General features: G+C 51.1%; 1 protein-coding gene and 1 non-coding gene across 2 annotated transcripts; both read left to right on the forward strand.

The window, feature by feature from the left end:
* The first annotated feature begins 4363 nt into the window (after positions 1 to 4363).
* Positions 4364 to 14998, forward strand: MON1A (MON1 homolog A, secretory trafficking associated). Its single transcript, XM_066351105.1, has 6 exons — positions 4364 to 4641; positions 10759 to 10889; positions 11960 to 12445; positions 13022 to 13787; positions 14496 to 14643; positions 14739 to 14998. The coding sequence occupies exons 2-6, from the start codon at positions 10772 to 10774 to the stop codon at positions 14877 to 14879; spliced, it is 1659 nt and encodes a 552-aa protein (XP_066207202.1). The 5' UTR covers positions 4364 to 4641; positions 10759 to 10771; the 3' UTR covers positions 14880 to 14998.
* TRNAT-CGU (transfer RNA threonine (anticodon CGU)) lies at positions 6993 to 7068 on the forward strand. Its single transcript has one exon. It is a non-coding gene; the product is annotated as a tRNA-Thr (tRNA).
* Positions 14999 to 20158: the final 5160 nt, after the last annotated feature.

The raw sequence follows: 20158 nt of genomic DNA on the forward strand, positions 1-20158 counted from the left end.
ACACAGGAGAAGCGCTCATCTGCTTCTCCACCCCTCCCCCTCTCCTTCCTCTCTGTCTCTCTCTTCCCCTCCCGCAGCCGAGGCTCCATTGGAGCAAAGATAGCCCGGGCGCTGGGGATGGCTCCTTGGCCTCTGCCACAGGCGCTAGAGTGGCTCTGGTCGCAGCAGAGCGACGCCCCCTGGTGGGCAGAGCATCGCCCCCTGGTGGGCGTGCCGGGTGGATCCCGGTCTGGCGCATGCGGGAGTCTGTCTGACTGTCCCTCCCCGTTTCCAGCTTCGGAAAAGTACAAAAAATATATATATACATATTGAATATATTATATATATATATATATATATATATATATATATATATATATATATATATATATATATATAAAACATATATATAATTTATTTATATATAAAACAAATATTTGGTATGTTAAAGGTTCATAGCTTACCTCTGAAGGAAAATCCACCCCGCTTCCACAGGGTCTTGCTAGCTCTCACTCAATAAATCTGGCTAAGAGTGACTTGGCCTGACCCCTGGTGGCGCAGTGGATGAGTATCGACCTGGGATGCTGATGTCCCAGATTTAGGTCACCCGGTTGTGCGCAGGCTCACCAGCTTAAATGCAGGGTCGCTGGCTTGAGCCCTCCAGTCAAGGCATGTCTGAGACACAATCAATGAACAAATACAGTGCAGCAACTGCATGTTGATGCTTCTCATCTCTCTCTCTCTCTCTCAATAAAGCTGATAAAATTTTTGCCCCAGTGGAGATGGAGGTGGGGGCGGTTATTGGAGACAGACAAATTAACATATACAAATTCTGCTGAAATGAGTTTAGTTTCTCTAGTGAGGGAGACGGAAAGCTGTTGGAGGACTCTAAATAGAATATGACTTGCCTTCCATGTTCATAGGATCCCTCTGTCTGCAGTGGGGAGAATAGGCTGAAGGTGGGAAGGGCAGAAGAAGGGCATCCACATAGGAGACTTGCAGTAATACAACTACAGAAGGATGGTACTTGTGTAGTGTCAGTGGATACAGGAGACAGACTAGGATAAGGGAAGAGAGGGAAGAATGTGGGAAGAGCAGTTTTGGTAGAAAGAGAAGGAGCTCAGTTTGGGGTAGATTAAGTTTTCCAAGTCTAGTAGACAAGTGAGACTTGGAGTTGGCACTTGGATACATAATTCTAGAGTTCAAAGTAAAGGTTGGCATTAGAGATGCAGATCTGAGAGGTATTAGCATGTCTCTGGTGCTGGTGTCTAAAGCATTGGACTTGGGTGAGAAGGCCAAGGGAACAAGGGAGTTTATGTATAGCTAGATCAGAGTTCCAGCCCTGAGTCCCTGGGGGCACATCAGTGCTAAGAGTTTCTAGGGAAGAGGAATAACAAGTACAAAGAACTGTGGGTGTTTTGACTTTGCTTCCCAAACTGGGCTATTTTTGATGCAGTGCTCCCTTATCAGATAGTACTTTATCCTCTAAAAAGGTAAACCACATTAAGGAACTACTTATTCTTACCTATGCCCAATGTCCTTGAGTAATAGTAATTGCTACCCTTGATCACACTATATGCCTGGGATTGTTGTAGCATTTCATTATCTCGTCTAATCTTCACAATAACCATATGGTACACCCTTTATAGTTAAGGAAACCAAAGCCCATAAAGACTAAGTAATTTGATCACAGCAGAAAAATAGAGGGTGGGGGATGCCAACTTAGGTCAGTACTACTCCAAGGCTCAAGCTCCTGACTACTTTCCCCTTTTCATTAAGGTGATTATTGAGGGTTTTCAGAGGAAGCATCTGTCTGTTAAAGTTATGAGAGAAAAAAAATCTGCAGGCCCTGGCCAGGTAGCTCAGTTGGTTAGAGCATCGTCCTGATACACCAAGGTTGAGGGTTCAGTCCCTGCTCAGGGCACATACAAGAATCAACCAATGAATGCATTAAAAAAGTGGAACAGCCTGACCTGTGGTGGCGCAGTGGATAAAGCATCGACCTGGAAACCCTGGGCTTGCCAGTTCGAAACCCTGGGTTTGCCTGGTCAAGGCACATATGGGAGTTGATGCTTCCAGCTCCTCCCCCACTTCTCTCTCTCTGTCTCTCCTTCTCCTCTCTAAAATGAATAAATTTAAAAAAAAGTGGAACAAGAAATTGCTGTTTCTCTCTCTCTTCCTCTCAAAGATCAATTAAAACATAAAAATATGGGGAAGAACAAGAGGTTTGTGAAGATGACATGCTGGATCCATGAAAATCATGGGCAGGCCTACAAAACAGAAAGCTAAAGTTTTGAGGAGCCCCCAGCCTGGAAGGTACAGGATAGCATGTAGTGTTGTTTGTGGCAAAGTCCAGAGTGTGCAGCAGCACTGTGCAGGGCAGCACAGCCATCTGAGACCTCGAGAAAAACCCAGGGGCAGAGGTCGCCCTCAATTTCAGTGTAGGGCTGAGACGGGGACAGCACGCTGCATGGAGGTGCATGGAACAGCAAGGAAAATCAAACAAGTGATTTCAAACTTTTTCTTCATCCCAGAACCATGGAGTGAATTAACCATGAGGCGATAGAGTGATTTAATCGCTTCAGAGAAAACATGAGCAGTATTGTTGTTAATTCCTAATTTTACATCTTTCAGCTGTTCTCCCAAAATAAAATTGTTTGGGAAAGCTTTATGTTTTCCTGTTATTATTGCTTTGCATTTAGGAAACTGCAAATTCTGTAGCAGTGGTTCCTTGCCCTGGCAAATCACCTGAGAAGCTTTTAAAAAGATACTGCTGGCTCTGGCCAGTTTGCTCAGTTAGAGCATCGTCCTGAAAACGACAAGGTTGCTGCGGGTTCGATCCCTCGTCAGGGTACACATGGGAAGCAACCAAGGAATGCACTACTGAGTGGAACAACAAATGAATGCTTCCCTTTCCCTGCCCCTCTCTGTCTTTCTAAAAATCCATCAATAAATAAAAAATAAAATGTCCTAGCCAGATAGCTCGGTTGGAGTGTCGTCCTGAAGCACAGAGGTTGCCAGTTTGATCCCATCAGGACACATGCAGAAACAGCTTGATGGTCCTGTCTCTCTCTAAAAAAAGTAACAATAAGTACATAAATATTAAAAAAAAATTAGAAGAAGAAAAGATACTGCTGCTTGAGTCCCACTCCAATCCAATTAAATCAAATTCTCTAGGCAGTGTCCAGGCATTAGTGTTTCTTTGTAGTTCCCTAGGTCGTTCTCTGTGCAGCCAGATTTGAGAATTACTGTTCTAGAGCTTCATACTATTCTACTAAAACGTGGCTAGAAACAACAGACAGGACCTGTTACACACTTTTCACTAAAGAAGTTAAAGGCCTGGACTATGACTACAAACTGTGACCTGCCCCCAAACTCCCTTCTATGGCTTCTATGACCTGCAAAGAGGAACAGTAATCTCCGAAGCAAAAATTAAGATAGGAGGGACGTCACCTTTGAATGAACCTATAGAAAACTGAGGAATATTTTCTACCTTCATTAAGATGAAGCATCAGCCTGACCAGGCAGTGGCGCAGTGGCTAGAGCGTCGGACTGGGATGCCGAGGACCCAGGTTCGAAACTCTGAGGTCGCCAGATTGAGCACGGGCTCATCTGGTTAGAGCAAAAGCTCACCAGCTTGGACCCAAGGTCGCTGGCTTGAGGGTGGGAGGGGGAGGGGTACAAAGAAAACTGGATAGAGGGTGACGGAGGACGATCTCTCTTTGGGTGATGGGTATGCAACAGAACTAAATGACAAAATAACCTGGAAATGTTTTCTTTGAATATATGTACCCTGATTTATTGATGTCACCCCATTTAAATAAAAATTTATTTATAAAAAAAAAACACACAAAAAAAACTAATGATTGATACTTCTCATCTCTCCGTTCCTGTCTGTCCCTGTCTATCCCTCTCTCTGACTCTCTCTCTCTCTGTCTCTGTAAATAAATAAATAAAGGAAACATTTTGAATAAAGATATTGTCAATTTTTAAAAAAGTAGCTAAAGGATGTTTTTTAGCCTACATCCTTTACAGCCAGTGTGGCCGGGCCCACTAATGACATTTATAAAGCTCCCCAAACTTGCACTGTTCTTCAACCATCAGTGAAGGAAACAATACCAACGTCTCTTTCTCTCCCTTGAATCGTAAACCTCTACTTGGCCAGGGTGGAGGGGCCGGGGATCCGGGTTTCTGGTCCACTCGGGATGGGGGCTCGGAGGAGGCCGTGGGCCAGGCCAGGAAGCAGGAAAAGGCGGTGCAGGGTGAGACAGCCCCTGTCCAGATGACATTCCGCCCGGGGTTCTGCCAAGAACCGACGCCCCTCCCCTCTCCCTCACCCCGGCCGCCTCCGGTGCCGAGAACTGCGGACTACATTTCCCATAATGCAGTCTGGGGAAGGGCGGGGTCAGGCCAAGCGGCTGAAGCCGGGCCTCTGCCGGGAGAGGCGGGCGAGGGCGGTCTTCCTGGGCCGGCGGCCGGGCGAGGGGCGGTGGGAGGGGGTGGTGGTCCGCGCCGTGGCCATGTCTGTGTCCACAGGGTGTCGTGGCCCCGCGAACCTGCACCTTCAGTCTGGGCCCAGCCGGACACCAGTGCCCTCCCGGGGGCCCGGCAGAGGGCAGTGACCGGCAATCTCTATGCGTCCTGGGTCCCTCGGAGAAACAGGTGAGTCCGACTGCCAACCCACGTGGCCTGGGGGCGCCGAGACTGGAGAGCTGTCATCTTGGAGGGAGGGGCTTGAAGTCGGTGGGGGTTAGGGGTGAGGGTTCTGCAGTCTATGCTGCAATTTGCGGTAGGAGGACTGGCGCTCTCTGGGTTCCCTTAGCCGGTTGGCCCCCAGCTGAGGAATACAAAAGGCGACGCCTGGAACCCATCCTTTGGCTGGGAGGGCGAAGACATGTAGGGGGCAGTGGCCAGGTAGGACCCGCCCCCCAACGCACACATTCTGCCAGCAGAGCCCTCAGAGATCGCGGAGATGACTGTGGGCTGAGCGGTGTGTCTCCTGAAAGCGTCTTGGGGCTTGAGACTTTGCTCACAAGGGTGTTCTGGCTCAGATAACTGGGCTGCCCCTCGTACTGGGTGAGCCTCCCTTTCTGGGCTCGAGTTTGCTAGGGCAGGGTGAACAGCCTTTGTCCGAGAGGGGAGTGGCTACCAGCAGCGATTAGTACTAGGCCACGCTTTCAGCACGGAGTAGGCATCCGGCTGAAGCACCTACTGCACAATCTCACCTGAGCCCTGTCTGTCACCCACCCATTGGATGCCGGCACCAATTTCCTAGGAGGCCACTCCTCAAAAGGTCAAAGCTGGAAGGAGACTATCTAAGCAGGAAGAGGGAGCCGGTAGGGAGGGGCCCTTGCAAGGACCTCCCCACTTCGGGCGGCACCTGAGGGAGGGAGGCACACTAGAATAGCTGATTGTGCCAACCTGCTTGGTGACATTAGGCAAAGTAGCAAGCCCTGGAGCCTTCTAGAGAAGCTGCCTAGGAGGAGCCCCAAGGGAGCATTTCGGACTTGTTGCAAGAGACCTCTCTTGCTTAAATGCTTCACGCTCAGCCTCCCAGGAGATTCAGCTACACAGGTTATGGCTCCAGTGGGGGCTGCGGGGGGGGGGGGGGGGGCATTGTTGTGAATCACTTACCACCCTGCCTGGTTTCCAGTGTAAGTGTCTGGAGAACCATTTGCTTCATCAGGGCTTCTGGCTGGATCCCCAGCTTGGCCTTGGAGATGCTGAGGTGGCATATAATCTCAGGTGGCAGGGGAACTGTGGTGAAGTGAACATCCACTAGCCGGGGCCAGCTGATCCTGCCCCCAGTCTACATGGGTACCACTCAGCCTGGCTTGGCTCAGTCACCTGAAGCACACAAGGGTTCAGTGGGTATTAGGCCCTCTGGACATGGTAAGCTGCTATAGAACTTGTTTGGGTCTTTGAGCCAGATGTGCAAGGTCACAGAGCAGGAGGAATATGTGGCAGACCAAGGAGTTCAAGTTGGGAGAGGCTTACAGGAACAGCAGAGAACTAACGACCTGTTTTTGCAACTCCGGGGCCCATGAGTAACCAGTTAGCCTGGAGAAACTCCTAGCACTAGTCTCATAGACAGCTCTTTGGCCACATATCACAGGTGGGTCACCAGACCAGAGCCCACATGGCTTCACAAGGTCAGAAGCACATTTTCCCAGGCCAGTTCACTCTGGGCCTGGCTCAGGGTGAACAGACTCTCAAAAAAAACTAATTTACATGGCAGAGACCACTGGATGGATCCGTGTGTAAGTACAGCTACATATGGTCTGAATGCTAAGTAAGAATAATCATGATGCATGAGTGGTGGCAACTGAATGTACAGTGCCTACTCTGCACCAGGGTAACCAGATTACATAGATGATCTCATTTCATTCTCCGTAACCCAATGAATCTGTGCTGTCATTGTCCCTGTTTTATAGATGAGAAAACTGAGATATATAAAACCAAGCCGAGTTAATACATGTCCCTCTCCAGAGCCATTGCTCCTGAACACTTGACTACAAGGACAAGTCTTCTCCAGAGCAGGGGTCTCCAGAGACTACATTGTAACTGGGTGTTCTTTTACCTTCTCTCTTCCAAAGTTACTTCTCTGGAAAACATAAATTAGACTCCTCCTGAATGTGGAGCTGACATTTTGAAATTTGTGTCAGTTTACAGGATGACCTTCAATGTAGAAAAATAAAGCAGGCCAAGGGGGTAAGAATGAGGAATGTTATAGAAAGGCCGCTCTGGGAAGGTAACACTTGAGCAGCAACCTGAAGGAAGTGAGAATCATGTAGATATCTAGCCCAAGCCGTGGAACAGGTGAGGTCTGGGGGAAGGGAAAAAGCGGGGAGATGTGGTCCAGGCAGAAAGTTCAGCAAGGGAAAAGTTCTCAAGCAAAGGAATGCTCAGGGTTCACATTTACATTATACTTAAGGAAGTTGGTGTGGCTGGGTTTATGCAAAATGAGTGGGGGGGAAAGGGCAGGAGATGAAGGGTAAAGAAGTAATGGTCTAGCTCTGGCCGGTTGGCTCAGCGGTAGAGCATCGGCCTCGTATGCAGGAGTCCCGGGTTTGATTCCCGGCCAGGGCACACAAGAGAAGTGCCCATCTGCTTCTCCACCCTTCCCCCTCTCCTTTCTCTCTGTCTCTCTCTTCCCCTCCCGCAGCCAAGGCTCCATTAGAGCAAAGTTGGCCCGGGAGCTGAGGATGGCTCCATGGCCTCCACCTCAGGCACTAGAATGGCTCTGGCCACAACGGAGCAACACCCCAGATGGGCAGAGCATCGCCCCCTTGTGGTCATGCCGGGTGGATCCTGGTCGGGCGCATGTGGGAGTCTGTCTCTCTGCCTCCCCCAGCTTCTCACTTCGGAAAAATACAAAAGAAAAAAAAGAAGTAATGGTCTGGAGGATGGATAGCGTGGTGTCTGTGCAGCACCGTCAGGAAATTGGCTTTTTCACTGATTGAGGTGGGACGCTTACAGAGTTTGGAGCAAAGGAATTACATGACCTGACTTCTGTTTCAAGAGGATCACTTTGAGTGCCTGTGAGAAGGACAGACTGCAGGGGCAGAAGTGAGGAGACTGGCTAGAAGATGGTTGTAGCAATCTCCGACCTAGGGAGATACCAGTGGCTTCAACCATTGTGGTGGTGGTGGTAGAGGTGATAAGAAGTAGTCAGGTAATTGATGTGGACATTTCCCACTGAGCATCAGTAATCCATTCCACAAAAGTTGAACATTCTGTCCGGAATCACTAACTTAGTGCCTGCTTCCCATGATTTTAAAGGGGAAAAAAAGTATAATGCTTTTCTCATCAACCCCAGAGCCTCAATTTTCTAAAATGACAGTAAAATACAGGGGAAATATATACCTGATATAGGCCCAATAAATTATATTGTTAGGATATAAAATGCTTAAAATGTTTCCTCCTGGTCATCAGGCAACGTTTGTTGCTCTGCCTCGGCCTCTTGTGGTACCTGCCGCAGACATGGTGCAAGTGAGCCCCTTTTGTTGGCACTCACGGGTCTTCCATCAGTTCTGTCTGGAGTGTAATTTAAGGTTTTAAATGCACACATTTTGTTTAAAATGCAGATCAAATTTTGATGCTGTAAATATACATTTTTCTGTATAAACAGAAGCTGAATCAATACCTGTTTGTTTTATTAGTCAGCTATTGCTGTGTAACAAATGATCCCAAAGCTCCGCAGTTTAAAACAATAAATATGTATCCTCTACTACAATTCCTGCCTGTCAAGAATTTGGGAGCAGCTTAGCTACACAGTTTGGGCTCAGAGTCTCATGAGGTTGCAGTCATCCGAAGGCATGACTAGGGCGAGATGATCTGCTTGCAGGCTTGTTCACTCACATGACTGGCACATTGCTACTGGCCATGGGCAGGTCTCAGTTTGTTGCCATGAGTTTCTGTAGGGCTGCTTGTGTCCTCACAACATGGCTGATGGTACGACCCAGAGAGAGTGATCTAAGAAAGCAAGATAGAAGCCACAATGTCTTTTATGACCTAACCTCAGAGTCAGGTGTCACTTTTCCATGATCCCACTGGTGACAGCCCAGCTCAGGGTGGGAGGGGAGTATACAAAGGCATGAATACCAGCAGCTGAGGCCCACTGGAGCCCTAATGTAGGCTGGCTACCAGAGTTGGTATTAAAAAGCAAGAGGCTGCCTGACCTGCGGTGGCACAGTGCATAAAGCATTGACCTGGAATGCTGAGGTCACCGGTTCGAAACCTCAGGCTTTCCCGGTGAAGGCACATATGAGAAGCAACTATGAGTTGATGCTTCCTGCTCCTCCCCCTGCCATTCTTTCTCTCTTCTCTCTCTAAAACCAATAAATAATATCTTAATTTTTTTTTTTAATTTAAAAACCAAGAGGCATTCTGTGGGAAATGTTAAGGAGAGAGACATTTGGCTAGGTGCGCCTGTGTTCTGGAACAGAGCCGGCAGGATTTGCTGGTGGTAGTAGATGAGGCATGGGGAAAGAGAGGCAGAAGGGATGATGCCAGGATTTTTTACTGAACAACTGAAAAGGTGAAATTGTCTTTTACTGAGATAGAGAAAACTCTGGGCAGAACAACCTTTTTTTTTTTTTTTTTTTTTTTTTAGAGAGAGAGAGAGGAAGGGAAAGAGATGAGAAGCATCAACTCATAGTTGCATCACTTTAATTTTTCATTGATTGCTTCTCATCTGAGCCTTAATGGGGCGAGGGGGTCAAGTCGAGCCAGTGATCCCTTGCTCAAGCCAGCAACCTTGGGCTTCAAGCCAGTGACCTTTGGTCTCAAGCCAGCGACCATGGGGTCATGTCTGTGATCCCACACTCACGCCAGGAACCGCTCAAGTTGGTGAATTTGTGCTCAAGCCCGATGAGCCCAGGCTAAAGCCAGCAACCTTGGGGTTTCAAACCTGGGACCTTAGCATCCCAAGTCAACGCTCTATCCACTGTGCCACCGCTAGTCAGGCTTAAGAACAACTTCTTAAGGGGATGACCAGGAACTCAGTTTTGGACATAAGACTTTGAGATCCTGTAAGACATCCAAGTACATGTGTGTGCCTCTAAAAGTCACAAGAAAGATTGGGGCTGGAAATAGAAATTGTTGATAGTTGTTTGTAATCAGTAAGGTAAGTTCTGGTGCCAAATTCGAAAGGTGCCAAAGTGTACTCTGAGAAAAGCCAGGCTCCAGGCTGAAGACAAGACTGTTTCCTCTGCTGTACTTCTTTCTTTGCAAGTGCCTATATAGCCAAAAATTGCAATTACTCAACTCCACTTTGAATGGAGGAATGTTCCTGGTAGGATGTGCAGTGAAAAGTATCAGGACAGTGAATTGTTCCAAAAAAAAAAAAAAATTGTTTCAGTTCCCAGCTCCAGAGCCTCCTTCCTGTGGTAACATTGGGCCAGGTGCTTACACTCTCCCAGCCTAGTTCCTTCATCTCTAAAGCGAGCCCAGTAGGAGCACCTGCCTAGGGAGCAGTGATGAGGAGTAGATAACTTAGTTCACATCAACTTCTTAGCATGTTAGCTTGGCATTAAATACATGTTAGCTGCTGTTATCAGTTTGTAAGAAAATATTTACATATACATATATATTTATTTATTTATTTATTTATTTATTACGTGAGAGGTGGAGAGGCAGAAGCAGAGACAGACTCCCACATGCACCCCAACTGACCGGGATCTACCCCGCAAGCCCCCTACCAGGCGATGCTCTGCCCATCTGGGGCCGCTGCTTCATTGTTCAGCAACCGAGCTATTTTAGCGCCTGAGGTAAGGCCATGGAGCCATCCTCAGCGCCTGGGGCCAACTTGCTCAAACTCTCCAAGCCATGGCTCCAGGAGGGGAAGAAAGAGAGAAGCGGGAGAGGTGGAGAAGCAGATGGTCGCTTCTCCTGTGTGCCCTGACCGGGAATCAAACCCATGACTTCCACACACCAGGTCAATGTTCTACCACTGAGCCAACCATTCAGGGCTATGTATATATTTTTAGAAGACTAGAAGAGAATATACTAAAATATGAACAGTGAAAGATCCTGCATGATGGAAAAATGACATTTTTTACTTTATACTTCTTTGTACTTTCCAAGTTTTCTTCAGTGAGTAGATACCATGAACTCTTCCTTTTATGATGAGAAAAAGAACATAACTTCATTTTTTCTTTTAGAGGGGAATACCAGAACCCATTACCCAGAGGTTTGAGTTAGCTGGGTCCTGGTGAGGGACACTTTCCTATACTTAACCACTGTTAATTATGCTAGTGTTCCTTGTCTGCCCCACAGGAGAGCCCACGGGATGGCTGCTGACATGCAGAGGAAGACAAGCAGCGATGGCTCGCTGGCTCCTTCCGACGGGCAGAGTGTGGAGAGAGCAGAGAGCCCCACCCCAGGACTGGCTCAGGGGATGGAGCCAGGTATGGGCAGGGTGTGCACAGCTGACAGCCTGAGCAGCCCCAGGGCGGTCAGGATTCCCATCCAGTCTTTCCCTCCCACTCATTCATGTATGTGTGCAGCTACTCGCTGGGTATTTGTTGGATGCTTGGGGTACTGCGGGGAACCAAGCTCAATCTGCTTCCAGCCTTCCTCTACACGTCACGTTGGGCCACTGGCCCTGAGCTGTCTGGCTGCCAGCCTCCTATTCTCTGAGTCGACAGTGTACCTGCCTGCCCCCTTCCCCTGCAGCTCTCAGCATAAATGCCACCACCACCTTGTGAGTTAGGCCCGCTCTGACCACGCTCTGTACAGAACACTTGTTATTTTTGTAGTTTTATTTTTTTATGTATGTATTGCCCATCTCTCTCCACAGATTGTGAGCTCTTTGAGCACAGAGCAGTTGTATCCCCAATGCCTGGTACAGTGCTGAACTCATAATAGAGACCCAAAATATATCTGTTGAACTATTCTGTAAAAAAACAATCAGTAGAGGAAGAATGACATGGTCCCTGGGGGAGTCACAGGCTAGTGGGGCCGTTACAGTGGAGTGGGTTAGCTATGGCCTGAGCAGTCAGGGGCCATCTCCCTGGAGTGACTCACTGCGCACAGGTGAGGTGCTGGGCATGTGGCAGTGAACAGCCAGGTTCCTGCTGTTGTGGGGGAACCCCCTCATAGTTAGGGAGAAGGACAGTAACTGACAAGTGTCACAGGAGAAATTCAGGAGAGAGATATGATAGAATGCCCGGGGTTGGAGGTCAGGTGAGGAGGCAGCTAATGTCTTTGCTGAGAGCTGACAAAGAGTAAGCTACGCAAGGAGTTGGGAGTGCCTTCCAGGCAGAGGGAACAGCAGGTGCAGAAGCCCTGAGGTAGGTGGGGGGTGTTGAAGGTGTCCAAAGAGCAGATGGACCAAGGCCAGTGTGACTGGGATAGACAAGGGAAGAGCGATTCGCCTCATCAGGAAAGGCAGTCCAGCTGAAGTGTTGATGAGGCACCTTGGTGAGCTGGTCTGCCGGTAGCTACCGCTCCCGACACCAGTGCTTTTGGCCGGCAGGTGCCGGGCAGGAGGGTGCCATGTTCGTCCATGCGCGTTCCTATGAGGACCTGACTGAATCAGAAGATGGGGAGGTTCCCGGGGAGAGTCCCAAGGAGGGTGCTGGGCGTCCACCACCACTGCCTACAGACATGCGCCAGATCAGCCAGGACTTCAGTGAGCTGAGCACCCAGCTGACGGGTGTGGCTCGAGATCTCCAGGAGGAGATGCTGCCAGGAAGCTCTGAGGACTGGGCGGAGCCCCCAGGGGCATCCGGGAGACCGTCCACGGAGTCCACCGGGGAGGGGGACGGCGAGGGGGACGAGGAGGAGGCTGCGGAGTCCTGGCGACTGCACCAGAAGCATGTCTTCGTGCTCAGCGAGGCGGGGAAGCCCGTGTACTCCCGCTATGGGTCAGAGGAGGCACTTTCCAGCACCATGGGTGTCATGGTGGCCCTGGTGTCCTTCCTGGAGGCCGACAAGAACGCCATTCGTTCCATCCACGCAGGTGAGCCACCTAGAGGAGGGCTGGAAGCGCTCCGCTGGCCAGGCAGGGTTAATTCATAGTCAGGTTTGGACTCCCGGGGGTCCAGAGGGATGGCATGTGTTGTGTGACCAAGGGCGGTCCCTCCGGTCACTGGACTTTAGGTCCTCATCTCAACCGGGAATAACAACATTGACTACCTCATAGGGCTGTTGTCAGGGCCAAAGCTTTGCCCATGGACAGGATCAAAAGCCTGGGAGGTGACCAAAAAATTCCAGGTCCTGCGCCCCACCCAGCTCTTGCCATTTAGCACAAGGATGTGTGTTTTGCTAAAGTGCTTCCCGCCTTTCAGTTGGTGCCAGTCTGAGAAGCAAGTTGCAGGGCCAGGCCCGGATCCCTCAGGGGAAGGGGGCCGTGAGCTACTGGTTTTCTCATCATCCTGAATCCCCTACTGTGCGCAGAACTGTGAGGGAGGGTTGGGAGGATGTGGAAGGTGACAAGCTGCTGGGAGGAGGGGCTCCGAGACAGTTGGGTAAGGCCAACCTGGGAGGGCTTCCAGGGCGGGGCTAAGCTGACATCCCACCCCCACCCCGCCCTCAGATGGCTACAAGGTAGTATTTGTACGCCGGAGCCCACTGGTGCTGGTGGCGGTAGCCCGCACTCGGCAGTCCGCGCAGGAACTAGCGCAGGAGCTCCTCTATATCTACTACCAGATCCTGAGCCTTCTCACAGGCGCGCAGCTGAGCCACATCTTCCAGCAGAAGCAGAACTACGACCTAAGGCGCTTGCTCTCGGGCTCAGAGCGCATCACTGACAACCTCCTGCAGCTCATGGCGCGGGACCCCAGCTTCCTGATGGGGGCAGCGCGCTGCCTGCCCCTGGCGGCGGCCGTGCGCGACACCGTGAGTGCCAGCCTGCAGCAAGCGCGCGTGCGCAGCCTGGTCTTCTCCATTCTGCTGGCACGCAACCAGCTCGTGGCACTCGTGCGCCGCAAGGACCAATTCCTGCACCCCATCGACCTGCACCTGCTCTTCAACCTCATAAGTTCCTCCTCGTCCTTCCGCGAAGGCGAGGCCTGGACGCCCGTGTGCCTGCCTAAATTCAACGCAGCCGGCTTCTTCCACGCGCACATCTCTTACCTGGAGCCTGACACTGATCTCTGCCTGCTGCTCATCTCCACCGACCGTGAGGACTTCTTTGCTGTCTCCGACTGTCGCCGCCGCTTTCAGGAGCGCCTGCGGAAACGGGGAGTCCACGTGGCACTGCGGGAGGCACTGCGCATGCCCTACTACAGTGTTACCCAAGTGGGCATCCCGGACCTGCGCCATTTCCTCTATAAGTCAAAGAGCTCAGGACTCTTCACCAGGTGAGGGAAGGCCTGAGGGACACTACTCGAGGGAAAAGGGATTAGGTAGGGGGGCTGTTTGGGCCTGAGCCCTGATGCAGTGCTGAAGCTGATGACCCCTCTGGGAACGGACATACGTACTGGGTCTGTTTTATCTGTACAGGACCCAGACTCCTTATCACCCTATTCTCCATGGGCATACACCTCTCTACTTCATTACCCAGACGGCTTGGACATGCCCAATACACCCAGGGAAGGAAGCTGGAACAGAAGTCTACCACGTTCCTTGCCCTGGAGCAACTTTGCCTTAGGGGTCACTTTGGTCTTGCCTAGGATGCAAAACTCCTCCCCTCCTCCAACAGGGGGGCTGGGGCCCAATGTGGTAGCTTCTCTTCTCTCTTCACTCCTTTTGGGTCCTGAGGATTCCCAGCTCACCCCTCCGCTTCAGACCCGTCATTCTGTCTTGAACACCTAAGCTCAGATTGGTCTTTCTAAGAGAGGATCACCAAAAATGCCATGAACTTGAGGGAGGGGAACAGGCCTCTGGTCTGGGTGGGCCCAGCCCTGTCCTGAAAAGTCTTCTGTGGTGGGGAGACAGTGCTCTATCCCAGGGAGCATTTGGAGGGTAAGACACATTGTGGAGTCGCCCTGGCTAGGAATAGGTGTTTCTAGATCTCCAGAGAAGGCAATGGAAGTCATGCCTTTGCAAACCCAATCCCCCATCTCCAGCCCGGAGATCGAGGCCCCGTATAGCAGTGAAGAGGAGCAGGAGCGGCTACTGGGCCTCTACCAGTACCTGCACAGCCGTGCCCACAATGCCTCTCGCCCACTCAAGACCATCTACTACACAGGCCCCAACGAGAACCTCCTAGCCTGGGTAAGGCGGCCCTGGGACTTGGCCTCATTAGGGTCCTGGGCAGGGACCATCAGGGGTGTGTAACCTGGATGATCACCCTGTGCCCCCTCCTTTAGGTGACAGGTGCCTTTGAGCTCTACATGTGCTACAGCCCCCTGGGGACCAAGGCATCAGCTGTCAGTGCCATCCATAAGCTGATGCGCTGGATCCGCAAGGAAGAAGACCGCCTCTTCATCCTGGCACCCCTCACGTATTGATGGGAATGTGTGCGGGTTCAGCCACGGAAGCCATGGAACCCACAGGCAGGCTGGCCTCTATTGCCCAGGCAGTATGTGGGGACTCTGGGTTTGTGCGTGCATTAAAGTGCTTTGGAGAAGACACTTGTCAGGCCTTGTCACTGGTTCCGTTGCTCACCCACTGTCCCTCACATACAGACACCAGGTCCTCCTCCCTGGCCCCTGCCATGCTTCCTTGTGCACAGGGGCACGTTCACACTTGAGCCCCTCCCTCACACAGCATCAGGCCACATGAGCTCAGAGTCGGACCCTGGGCTTGAGCTTTCTTCATTCAGCAGAAGTCCTACCGCATGTAAAAGTTTCCCCTGCACCCTACAGGCTTTGTCCCTGTAGCCCACTCCCATACCCAGTCTGAGCTCCTGGTGCCTCCCTCACATTCCTAGATGTGGCCCCTGTCCGTGTGCCCCAAAGGACTACCCAACCCCCCTGAAGCCCTGGCTGTGCTCTGCTCAACAGGCTGCTGTAGCTCGGCGGGGACAGAGCTAAGTCAAGTGGGGAGAGTCGAAGCCTGGGATAGCTGAGAGCCCCAGGAAGCTCAGCAGTGAAGGTGCAGCTTTTTCGCTCTATCACGAGACCCTCCTTGGGCAGACGCAGTGGAGAAAGCCTCTACCTTGCTGGTAGGGAGGCTTTCCCAGTTCTGCCACAACCTAGGAGCGAAAGACCTAGGAAGTGTTTATCGTAGAACCGTGTCCACTGAATATGGTCTTCAGACTGTAGAATGAATCACGCTCATGCGGTCTCTGAGAGTTAGGCCGAGATACTCTGCCACTAAAACCAACCCATGCTGGCGAACGTGTCCATGTGGGTGGCCTGGGCCAAGGAAGGGTACACTGGAATGATTCTACTTACTGTCCCAGGAAATAGAGGCACATCCCCTGCCCCTGGCCCCACCCTGGTCACATTAGAATGGGTATGGCAGCAGGCCATCTGCCTAGACTCCCAATGCCCCCAGGAGCAGCCACAGGCTTGGTGGGTGCTGCTCACCCTGCTCTCATGCCCTGGGTTTCTCTTCTGCCTATTTTCTGCTTCTGTTCTTGCCCTTGATCCTGGCCAAGTTTCCAAACCACTGCCTCTTGGGCCAGGGTGGTGCCAGGCCAGCTGTCCCTGACTGCTACCAGTGTTCTGGTCAGCAGTCAGTCCCGAGGTACCCCTGTTGGCTGTCTTGATCCCAGTAGGGCTCTCAGCATCTCTTGCAGTTCAGCACGTATCCTGGGTGGGTGTGAGAAGTGGTGGTCACAATCAAATAAGCGTGTGTATCTAGGACAATAGGCACTTAGGAGTGTGGGGATTATCTGGGGATCATGGAAGGGAAAACAGGTAGACAGGGAGGGTGCTCCTAGTGGAGGAACCGGAATTGCAAAGGGAAGGGCCTGGTAAAGGACCTGGGTATGACCGATTTACAGTGAAGCTAGAGAAGTCTTCAAGGCCTGGGGTTCTCAAACTCCAGGTAAAGTCTGGCTGCCAGACCCACTGAATGTGACAGGTACAGAGTGATGGGGTCTATTGTGGTTAGATCCCCCTGCTGCCACTAAGAGGCTGGCACTAGTTCTCTGGAGTATCGTTCAGTGGAGAGTGAGAGCCCAAAAAAGACAGTGGCTAACACTCCTTCAAGGTGACATGCCAGGGCAGTTAAACAGTTTGTAAGCTACATATGGGCCAGGCTTTGTGAGTTCACCTTGGAGGAGACTTGTACTGGGTACTGCAAGACCCCACTAACTGATTCCCCGCAGGGCTTGCCGGCTCCCCACCCCCCTTCTTCAGAGAAAGCAGATGGAGGGGGGCAGGCACTCCTGGGGACACCTGCTGTCAATGACCTAGGCTGCCTACAAATGGACTGGGGCAGCCAACAGGTTGGCCACAAGGTGGCAACAGAGAACCAACTGTTAACTGCTGCCCTTCTACCACCAAACAGGGTGGGCAGGGTGACTAAGGAGGGCCCCTGAAGTCTCCCTGAGTGTCCTTAGGCAGAATACAGTTCATAAGAATCCTGCTCTCTGCTCCAGGCCAAGAATGTTTCATTGCAGTTTTAGCCCTGCATGACTATCTTTAGACATGTTGACTGCAGAACACAGGAACCAAGCCATGATTTTCCATGTTTATTTATTCATTTCTGGACCAATTCTGGTTAAAGAAGGGAGTGCCTTTTATGTTAGTGACCTCAAGCACTGTAACCTCCAAGCACTGAGAGCACTGGGTGTGGCCACACGGTGCTCTTTCCTCCCTCTGTCACCAGGTGCCCAGCCTGGAGGTGAGTCCAGTACTGTACTAGGTATGAGGGAAGAGGGGTGTCAGATATCCAGAATAAACTATGCTGGGGTGGCCTGGCCAGGCGGTGGCGCAGTGGATAGAGTGTCGGACTGGGATGCGGAAGGACCCAGGTTCGAGACCCCGAGGTCACCAGCTGGAGCGTGGGCTCATCTGGCTTGAGCAAAAAGCTCACCAGCTTAGACCCAAGGTCGCTGGCTCGAGCAAGGGGTTACTCAGTCTGCTGAAGGCCCGCGGTCAAGGCACATATGAGAAAGCAATCAATGAACAACTAAGGTGTCGCAACGAAAAATTGATGATTGATGCTTATCTCTCTTCGTTCTGTCTGTCCTTATCTATCTTTCTCTCTGACTCTCTCTCTGTCCCTGTAAAAAAAAAATAAAAAAATAAAAAAAAAATTTAAACTATGCTGGGGTGAATGTAGCACAGGGTCTGTGACACCCAAAAATGGACCTGGCACTGCCTGGATCAAGAAGGCTTCCTAGCCTGACCTGTGGTGGCGCAGTGGATAAAGCATTGACCTGGAAATGCTGAGGTTGCTGGTTCAAAACCCTGGGCTTGCCTGGTCAAAGCACATATGGGAGTTAATGCTTCCTGCTCCTCCCCCCTTCTCTCTCTCTAAAATGAAAAAATAAAATCTAAAAAAAAAAGCTATTAAAAAAGAAGAAGAAGGCTTCCTGGAGGAGGTGCCACCTAAGCTGCAAGAGGAGGAAGGGAAAGGGTGGTTCTGGGAGGAGAAACATGAAATTTGGGCTGGGTGGGGAGTAGAGCAGATACGGCTCCTAGGGCCAGGCCGAAGCCTGCTTGGTGGAGGGCCCCTCTCTCTCCCACTCCCTTTACTCTCCAAAGCCCTAGGAACCACGATTCACGGGTCCTCAGGCCAACGCCACCCTGTGAGGCTTCCTCCCTTCCCTCCAGAGTCCGGGCAAGTTTCTATGTAAGTAATGTCCAAATCTGTAGAAAATTTTTATGAGTTTATTTGAGCCAAACTGATGACAAGTGCCAGGAAGCAAAATTTCAATGAATTGAGAAAATGCTCTGGTAAATGGCAATTTTTCAGTTTATTTTATACATTTAGAATCAAATGAAAAGTTGGGAGGGTTACATGAAACTCACTGATAGTAGATTAAGGGGGCAGGAAAAAGCAATGGTGAGGGGAATCTCTGGGATTGGTTAAAAAGTAAAATGGAGAGACACAATCTTCTTTCACTTTGGTGGATACAGGATAGTTAATAATTAACAGGTACAACACATAGAGATGGTATTTAGGGAACAAGTGAACAGTGAAGATTCTGTGTTCTGATGTCTGCTGTGGTTGTGCCCTGAGGTGGTCTTAGATGCACAAAGACAATAGACAGGGTCACTTAAGGTAAAGATTAACCTTTGTCAAGAAAGCTACAGGCCTAGGTTGTAATTACCCACTATGACCCACTTGTAGTTAGGAATTTTTACATTCAGACCATCTTCTGTGGTTCCTTTTAGTGTCTGAGTTTGTAGGCCCCCCATGCTGGCCTCCCCTGAGCTTGTCAGGTTTAGTACATGGCCCTTTTTCATCCATATCAGTTACAGAGGGAAAGCCACTGAGGTCCAGGTGAGCAATGGCCAGAACAGACCTAGGTTGCCTTCCCTACCCCAGCCCCACACACATCCTCAGCCCTGGCTGGGTAGCTCAGTTGGTTAGAGTATCCTCCAGATAGGACAAGCTCGTAGGTTTGATCCTCAGTCAGGGCACTTACAAGAATCGACCACTGGATGCATGAATAAGTGGAACAAGTTGATGTTTCTCATTCTTTTTCTCCCTTTCTCTCTCTCTCAAATCGGTAAATAAAAACATTTTTTAAAACATGAAGAAGAGGCCCTGGCTGGTTGGCTCAGTGGTAGAGCGTCGGCCTGGCGTGCAGAGGTCCTGGGTTCGATTCCCGGCCAGGGCACACAGGAGAAGCGCCCATCTGCTTCTCCACCCCTCCCCCTCTCCTTCCTCTCTGTCTCTCTCTTCCCCTCCCACAGCCGAGGCTCCATTGGAGCAAAGATGGCCGGGGCGCTGGGGATGGCTCCTTGGCCTCTGCCCCAGGCGCTCGAGTGGCTCTGGTTGCAACAGAGCGACGCCCCCTGGTGGGCAGAGCGTCGCCCCCTGGTGGGCGTGCCAGGTGGATCCCGGTCCGGCGCATGCGGGAGTCTGTCTGTCTCTCCCCGTTTCCAGCTTCAGAAAAATACAAAAAAAAAAAAACAAACAAAAAACCATGAAGAAGAAGAACAGCAACAACTACATTCTCATTTTAGAGAGGGAGAGACTTGAGGCCCAGCAAGGCTTACAGCAAGGTTAGAGGTGCCCATATCAGGGGGCACTTAGAACAGAGCCAGAAAGGAAGGACACCTTGTGTATTCTTGTCCCCACCCTACAGCTCCCACATACAGAGGCAGGGATGGGGGGGGGGGGACCAGAACTAGGGCTAGGCCTCCACATAAGCTGCGTCTCCTCTGACTCTACTTTCCAGCCAGCTGGGCTGACCCTACCTTATAGTATAACCCTTCCTGTCCAAAGGCGAGCAAGGGGCAACACACTTTCCTTTGACACCATCCTGTCGCTGAGAGTCCAGGGCAAGCCCACAGAGCATGGAGCCACTCCTGGGGGTCCCTTACCTCCCCTCTCTGATCTCTCATGCACTCCCCACACGGTGGGTCCCCCAGGCCCTGCCCCGGAACCAGCGTTGAGGGTGTTGCTGCAAAATAGCACCAAGAGAAAAAAGGAACCAGGTGGTTTTCAAACCCTCCCTGGCACTGGGGCAGCCTCGCCCCCCACCTTGGCCCAGTGCATCGTCGGGGCCCAGATGGGACGGTTCGGGCCTACTTACCTCTCTCCAGGCTACTCCACACACACACCCCTAGGCCACTGAGAGATAAGAAGTAGAACTACCCGGGGCGGCAGCGGCGGGTGGGCCGGCCCGGCCAAGCCTTCAACAGGCCCCGCCCACCTC

Source organism: Saccopteryx leptura, chromosome 10 (assembly GCF_036850995.1).
Source record: "Saccopteryx leptura isolate mSacLep1 chromosome 10, mSacLep1_pri_phased_curated, whole genome shotgun sequence".
In the NCBI taxonomy this organism is placed as follows: Eukaryota; Metazoa; Chordata; class Mammalia; order Chiroptera; family Emballonuridae; genus Saccopteryx; species Saccopteryx leptura.

Bases quoted from the DNA above. Each gene is read 5' to 3' on its own strand.
- MON1A (XM_066351105.1), top strand. From the start codon at position 10,772: ATGGCTGCTGACATGCAGAGGAAGACAAGCAGCGATGGCTCGCTGGCT. The intron at 10,890-11,959 runs GTATGGGCAGGG...TTTGGCCGGCAG, and splicing joins GGCTCAGGGGATGGAGCCAG to GTGCCGGGCAGGAGGGTGCC. The intron at 14,644-14,738 runs GTAAGGCGGCCC...CCCCTCCTTTAG, and splicing joins ACGAGAACCTCCTAGCCTGG to GTGACAGGTGCCTTTGAGCT.